We start from the raw sequence: 8,226 nt of genomic DNA on the forward strand, positions 1-8,226 counted from the left end.
CCCTCCTCGGTCCTATGGAACAATTGGGCCAGATTTATGTTCCGTTTATTAATTCATCTTTTATCTTCTCTTTTATTTCTTTAAAACCGAATTCTGTTATTTTGTAAGTTGTTATAACAAATTTGTAACCGACTCTTGGGTACTTCAGCCTCTTTAAATGGTGATGCCCACCCCACTTTTTGGGGCTATAAATTGAATATTTTGGAACTTGGTGTTTAAGTTATCTCTCGGCCCTCCTCCCCCTTCTTGGACCGCTAGGTGTGATCTAGTGGTATTTCTCTCCTCCCCTTCGGCTCTTCTCTCCCTAACCTCGAATTCTCCTCTAATTCTATGTCCGCTGCGCTAGAGTGTTGAATTCCATCATCAAGAACCCGTTTCTTGAATTAAAGAACTTGAAAGGCTCGGCCATAATTAAAACTCCTAACATCTTGGTATCAGAGCTGGCCGATTCTCAACATGGTAGAAACTCGCCAGCAATCGGAAATGGAAGCGCTCAAGTCCCTAATTGAAAACTTGTCCCAGCAAACAGCAACAATGCAAGCTGCCATTGACCGTAGATTCGATGTTGCTGAAGAAAGAATGGCGCCCTTGAAAGCGGGGCGTCTGGAAACGTGCAAGAACCCCGCCACAGCCCCTATGATGATAATTCTTGCCACGGTCCTTCACCATTTAGGCCCCTGCACCCTGGCCAGAACCGCGATCAACACTATGCTCCTCCTACTCTGCTAACCAAGGTCGATTTTCCTCGGTTTGATGGGTTCGATGTCGAGGGCTGGCTAATATCTGCCGAGCAATTTTTCAGGGTGGATAAAACTAGGGATGCCACGAAACTAGAAATTACACCCATTCACTTTTCTGGCGAAGCAAGAATGTGGTATGGATCTTATCTACAGAATCGAGATCATATGGAGGCCCTATCTTGGGACGTGTTCAAGAGAGATCTTATGACGCAATTCGGACCCTCTATACACGACACTCCAATGAGACAGTTGATGAATCTAAAACAGGTTGGGTCGGTTCAAGATTATAATCTGCAATATATGTCGATCTCTCAAAAACTCTACAACATGCCAAGGGAGTACGTCATAGATTGTTATTTGTCCGGTCTAAGGGAGGAAATTGCAAACTGTATCAGGTTGCGATTCCCGGATTCTCTAAACGAAGCCATGGCCATGGCTAAAGTCCAAGAAGCAACGTACCGGTCTTTAATGAGCAATGGAAATTTGTACAGCGCCGAGCCACCACTACTGCCCAATCCGAGCATCGTCAAACCAAGTTGGCAAAGCACGAACAAAGCCCCATACATCAAGCCGAGCTCGTCATATGGGTCTTCTTCGAGTGCAAATCAGGGCCATGTTAAGCAATTGGACCCAGCCTTAATGGATGATAAGAGAAGGAAAGGCCTATGCTACACTGGCGACGAAAAATGGCAACCAAATCACAGGTGTAAATCAAAGTTATTCATGGTCTCGGCCAATCAAGAAAATCAAGAACCCGACCAAGAACCTGCTCCGGAGGTAGATCTTGATGATTCTCTTTTGCAGCCTGACGTAGTGGAAGAATTAGCCATATCCTTACATGCATTGACGGGTTCTAAAACCTTTCAAACGCTCCAGATTCTTGGTAAAATTGGGAACCTACCGGTCGTGATCTTAATTGATACAGACAACACTCTCTTCGTCGGGGTCGACGAATTTCTGATGGGGGAGATGATGTTACGATCCTCGAATAAGAAAGCGCACCCTCATCGGTCCTATGGAACAATTGGGCCAGATTTATGTTCCGTTTATTAATTCATCTTTTATCTTCTCTTTTATTTCTTTAAAACCGAATTCTGTTATTTTGTAAGTTGTTATAACAAATTTGTAACCGACTCTTGGGTACTTCAGCCTTTTTAAATGGTGATGCCCACCCCACTTTTTGGGGCTATGAATTGAATATTTTGGAACTTGGTGTTTAAGTTATCTCTCGGCCCTCCTCCCCCTTCTTGGACCGCTAGGTGTGATCTAGTGGTATTTCTCTCCTCCCCTTTGGCTCTTCTCTCCCTAACCTCGAATTCTCCTTTAATTCTATGTCCACTGCGCTAGAGTGTTGAATTCCATCATCAAGAACCCGTTTCTTGAATTAAAGAACTTGAAAGGCTCGGCCATAATTAAAACTCCTAACACATGCCTAATGGCAGATGACCAATCTAAGGTAAATGATATCTCTGTACCAGAATTTAAAAACGAGGAGCTAACTAATGCACTAGATGACATGGCTATTGAGTACAAAAAGTTAGCTGACTCTTTTTATGAAATGAAAGTTAAATATGAATCTACTGTTCCATTTTCAAAGAAAGAACCCGAATCAAATGTTTTTGATGAAAACTTAACAGAGATCTCATTCGAGAATGAGATGCTCAAGGAACATATTCAAACTCTTTCATCTGAAAACAAGAGACTGAACTACATAGTCAGTGCATGGACAAGGTCTGGTGATGCTGTCAAATATCAGATCAGCATGTTGAAACTTGCTGGATCTAGATCCAGATTGGGATTTGATAGCAATCATTCTAACCTGTCCTGCAAAAAGTCAAAGACAAATGACAAACTTAAGCCAATAAGTTTTGTCAAAGGAAGTATGACTGACATTGAATCTGACCCTATTCATGAAGAAGTGGCTTTTAAAAATGAAATAATTTATGTTCCACCAACTGTTAGCTGGCTTAAGAATAAGCTTGAAAACGCTAATAAGTCTGGTAATTTAAAACCTGACTCAATGTCAAGGAGTTTTAAAAGAAAATCTTCTTCAAAAACTAAAGGATCAGTGGCTAACAGAAAGTCATCTACTAAGTCAAAAACCTATGCATTAATCATGACACAATGGGAAATCCATCAGAACAACTCAAATATGGATTCCTAAGGGACTGATTGACCGATGACCCAATTGAATGTGGGTACCAAAAGATTGTATATATTTATTTATGTAGGTACAAATAAATGAAGGACTGGAGGAATCTGTATGGTATCTTGATACCGGATGTTCTAGGCATATGACTGGAAACAGACGGCTTCTCACGATAAAGCCGATCCTATCAGTTCTGGACCTAAGATCACATTTGGTGACAACAAGAAGGGTAAGACCATGGGTAAGGGTAAGATTATCCATGGTAACCTAACCATTAATGATGTGTTGTTAGTTGACAACTTGTGTTATAACTTAATCAGTATCAGTCAACTATGTGATAATGGTTTGTCAGTAGATTTTCAAACTCATGCATGTTTAGTTAAAGACCAAGAGAGAAACATCTTATTAACTGGAAGTAGAGTAGGAAACTCATATAAAATGAATTGGCAAAAAGAAACAGCTGATCCTATGTGCATGATTGCCAAAAATGATCAGAAATGTTTATTGGCATAAACGTTTGAACCACTTGAATTTTAAAACCATCAATAACATTTGTTCAAACAATTTAGTTATTGGTTTACCTAACCTTCAGTTTTCAAAGGACAAGATTTGCACTGCTTGCCAATTAGGAAAACATGGCAGATCATCGTTCAAAAGCAAAGAAATATCACAATCTAGCCGTATCCTAGAACTTTTACATATGGATCTTTTTGGTCCAATTCCTGTAAAAAGTGTAGGAGGAATGAGATTTTCCTTAAGGGTGTGTTTGATGAGCATGGAATTGGAATTGGAATTGGAATTGGAGGGGTCAATTCCAATTCAGGTGTTTGTTTGAAGAATTAAATTTAGGAATTGGATTTGGAATTTAAATTCTGATGGAATTACAAACAATGTATTTATTACCTTTTGAATTCCGATCAAATTACATAAGAATTGTAATTCCAATCAAACAGACTATACCAATTTCCTCACACCTCTCTCTCTCCTTCCCCATTTTCAGCCCGTACGTACCGTTTTTCTCATCATTTCCTTTCACCTTTCTCTCTCTTCTTCCCCGTTTTCCCATTTTCTCATTTCCTTTCACCTTTCTCTCTTCTTCTCCATTTTCCAGTAACATTTTCCAGTAACATTTTCCATAACATTTTCCAGATCTATCTCTTTCTCTTCTATTATGTAATCGGAGGCGACGGGCGGCGACGGGAGACGACGGGCGGCGACGGGCGGCGACGGGCGGCGACGGGCGACGGGCGACGATCTCTGACAGCGACGGGCGACGATTCCTCACTAGCGGCGACGATCTCACACTTCTTCAACATCAGGTACCTCCATATGTCTCTTCAACGCCTATGGGAAACACTTTCTATTTTTTTTGTTTCTAGATCTGAATGCTGTTTTTGTTGAGAATATTATCCTTTCTACAATACACAAATCATATGAAAAAGATATTTGATCCTAATGATAGGATCCTCTATTTTGCAATAGAGTTTGAATGATGTATTGTATTTGTGAATAGCAGTAGATCCTTTATTTTTATATCTGATGCTTTATGATTATATTGTGGCTATTTATGGGGCATATGATAAGATTAGATTATGTAGAATATGATAAGTGTTAGTTTGATAAATATGTTGGTTAATATCTAGTAAGATTATGACTATTTATAAGGATTTTGATTCCTAGGATTGATTCTAAAATCATTTCTGATTTTTCTGCTTTAAAGTTTAAATTTATGTAATCTTAGTTTTTAACTAGAATAGATTTAATAACTAAAGATTAGGATCATAAGATGAAATCAGGTTGAAATGAGAAATATTGAAATCTAAGTTGTGACAATTAAGGTTTGAGGCTAATAAGTTCATGTTGAATTTAGGATGAGTTAGTATTTTAATCTCAGATTGAGTAGTTTAATGCCGACACATACTCAATATCTTTTTGGTCGCCATATTGCAATAGTGGATTGGTCGCCATTAATTGCAATTGTGAATGAAGCATGTGATACATATAAACCTTATTTAATTTTATTTATTTTGCAGAACGTGATATCTTATTAATGGATGATAACAGTTTAGTACAAGTAAAAAAAAGAAGATTACTTCTTGATGTGATAACTCAAACAACTATTGCAATTGTGGATTGGTTACAAGAACAACCTATACCAAGAGTTCCACGATATGACACTGAGGAAAATAATGCATTAAGAAAAATATTGTTAAAAAGATTATATGGAGAAAAAGACAAGACTTGTTTTGACTTATTACGATTCACAAAACACAATTTCACTATGTTTTGTGAATTGTTGCGTGAAAAGGGTTTACAAGATAATAGCAATGTGACGGTTGAAGAATCTGTAGCCATGTTTTTACTTGTACTAGGACATGGAGTAAAACTTCGGGTACTTGGAGGTATCTATATCCGTTCATTAGAGACAATTAGTAGGCGCTTTCATGAAGTACTACGTTTGGTTCTCAGTTTAAGTAAGGATTTTATAAGATTACCTAATCAAGTTGAGAATGTTGATGAGAATGATCATAAATGGAGATGGTTCAAGGTTAGTATCAAAATTAAGTTTGGCATATATTTGTAGATTATTTTAGAAATTATATAGTTTAATTTTAATTTTTTTAGGATTGCCTTGGAGCTTTGGATGGAACACATGTTGAGATGACTATTCCACTTAAGGATCAAGGTAGATATCGAAATAGGAAACAACAGATAACAACTAATGTTTTGGGAGTATGTGATAGAAAGAGTTAGAAATTTCTTTATGTTCTTCCTGGATGGGAAGGTTCATCATCAGATTCAAAAGTTTTACGAAGTGCATTAGTGAGAGAAAGGGATCCATTTCTTGTGCCGACTGGTATTGTTTTTTAAATTTTATTTATATTAGTAGAATTAAGAAGACTAATAAATTTGAATTTTATTTAGGAAATTATTATCTAGTTGATGCTGGATATGCAAATACTCCCGGATTTTTAGCTCCTTATCGTTCTACTCGTTATCACCTAAATGAATGGTCAAGTCATGGTAATCGTCCTTCTAACTATAAGGAATTATTTAACCTACGACACTCTTTAGCAAGAAATTCAGTAGAGAGAACATTTGGATTGCTGAAAAAACGATGGGCAGTACTTCGTCAACCATCATTTTTTGGTACTAATACACAGGTGAATTTTTATAACATAATTATAAGAATTGGTCATATTATTTCCTTGACATATATACACAAATATTTGTCTCAATAATTAATTTACTTGAATGACAGGTTCGTATTATTAATGCTTGTTGTGTTCTTCATAACTACATTCGTGAAATTGCAAGTGAATTGGATTATCCATTGTTGCATGAGGTTGATTGTGATTTGGCACAACAATCAAATGAAGTATTTGATGTGGACTATGAAGATGTCATAACAAATGTACAAGGTGGTAGTCAATGGACAAATTTTAGGGATGATATGGCAAGGGAGATGTATAGTCAATATCAAGTTAGGAGTGGTAGAACTTAATTACATGTTTTTAGTGATTTTAGTTTATGTTAAGCTAGTATAATTGTGGTGATGTGTATCTTCTTTTATCAATATAAAATCTTTGTTGGTGTCTTTTCTAATCCATCTTATATTTTCACTCTATATTTTGAAAAGATAAGGAGAATGAAGACTAAATCGTATCTCAAATGGACATCAATGATGGATAATGTGCTAACAAATGTATTGCTTGAGCAACATAATTTGGGAAATCATCCTCCTAACGGATGGAAATCTGTTGCATATGCTGCTGCGGTTAGTGCATTACACAATCAATGTAATGTTAATGTTAGTAGGGAAAATATACAATCGCGACTTAAGACTTGGGATAAACATTATGCTGTTATAAGTGCTATGCTTGGTACAAGTGGATTTGGATGGGATTGGGATAGAAAAGTGGTGAAAGTGGATAGTGAAGAAGTTTGGACAACTTATGTTAAGGTATATTAGTTTATGTTGCTTGAATTCTTATTTTAAGATAACACTTTTATATATATTTTTGTGACTTGTTTATAGGCACACCCAGATGCGAGTCATTATAGAAGTAAAATTGTTGAGAATTGGGAAGATTTGTCAATTATTTGTGGACAAGATAAAGCTAATGGAAGTGGAGCTGAAACGGCTGATGAAGGTGCAAGAGCTATGTTTGAAGATATAGAGAGTTGTTCAAAATTAAGTAAAGAATCAACTAGTGTAGAACGACCTTCTAAAAGAACTCGTCATAATGATATGGCCACTGCAATATCCAAGATGGCTGACGTGGTTGGTAAGGCATACAATGTTGAAAAGACAAGTACTCAACAAGTTTTTGATGAACTATCAAAAATTACAGACTTAGAGGAGACACAATTTCTACAAGCGGTTGATGTACTCACAACAAACGAGAGGAAGTACGAAGTGTTTCTAACAATCCCCGAGCGTATGAGGCGTGCATGGATTTTGTTACAAATAAAGAAGTGATCATCAAGTTATGAGATTTCCAATTTCTTATTTTGTGGGCTTTTAACGTGTTTCTTTTGTTATTAAGACTGTTTTTATCTTATATGTGGGTAGGAAGACACTTGAAACTTATTGCATACAAAATTATAAACTTTTCTATGTTACTTTGATCTTCTAACAAAATATTATTATAACTTGTTTGATGTTATGCTATTTTTTAGTAAAAAAATTGTCTTGCTGAAAATTGGTTTAAATAAATTGTTTTTTTTTGTTAGAATTTTTGTTTAAAATTATTGATATAAAGTTACTTTTAATTATTTGTTAAAATAATGTTCACAAAATAATTTCTTTCAAACAAAAGAATTGTAATTGAATTACAATTCTATCATTTCCCCAAACATAGGAATTGGAATTGAATTGCAATTCTATCATTTTCCCAAACATAGGAATTGGAATTGAAATTGAATGCCAATTCTCATGGAATTGGAATTAGAATTCCAATGCCAATTCCAATTCCAATTCCCCCTCATCAAACACACCCTAATTGTTATTGATGATTTTTCACGTTTTACGTGGGTTGCATTTTTGCCATAAAAAATAAAACTGCTGAAAATTTGATCAGAATATTTAGAGGCATTCAGAATCAGAAATCTCTAAATATCTCATATATTAGAAGTGATCAAGGAACTGAATTTACAAACAGATACCTATCATCTTATCTTGAGGAGAATGAAATTAGGCACGAGTTGTCTAGTGCCAGAACTCCACAGCAAAACGACATTGCTGAGAGAAGAGTGAGAACTCTGAAAGAAGCAGCGAGATCTATGCTTGCTGAATCAGATGTTCCTCAGAGGTTCTGGGCGGAAGCCATTAGT

General features: G+C 36.2%; 1 protein-coding gene and 1 long non-coding RNA gene across 2 annotated transcripts; both read left to right on the top strand.

Moving 5' to 3' along the window:
• Window positions 1-456: 456 nt before the first annotated feature.
• Window positions 457-7,372, top strand: LOC124913412. Its single transcript, XM_047453992.1, has 9 exons — window positions 457-601; window positions 4,039-4,208; window positions 5,198-5,437; window positions 5,515-5,575; window positions 5,675-5,746; window positions 5,815-6,053; window positions 6,152-6,373; window positions 6,530-6,853; window positions 6,929-7,372. The coding sequence occupies exons 1-9, from the start codon at window positions 457-459 to the stop codon at window positions 7,370-7,372; spliced, it is 1,917 nt and encodes a 638-aa protein (XP_047309948.1).
• Window positions 5,652-6,495, top strand: LOC124912586. The gene is made up of 2 exons (XR_007096694.1): window positions 5,652-5,746; window positions 5,815-6,495. It is a non-coding gene; the product is annotated as an uncharacterized LOC124912586 (long non-coding RNA).
• Window positions 7,373-8,226: the final 854 nt, after the last annotated feature.

Source organism: Impatiens glandulifera, chromosome 8 (assembly GCF_907164915.1).
Source record: "Impatiens glandulifera chromosome 8, dImpGla2.1, whole genome shotgun sequence".
Taxonomy (NCBI): domain Eukaryota; kingdom Viridiplantae; phylum Streptophyta; class Magnoliopsida; order Ericales; family Balsaminaceae; genus Impatiens; species Impatiens glandulifera.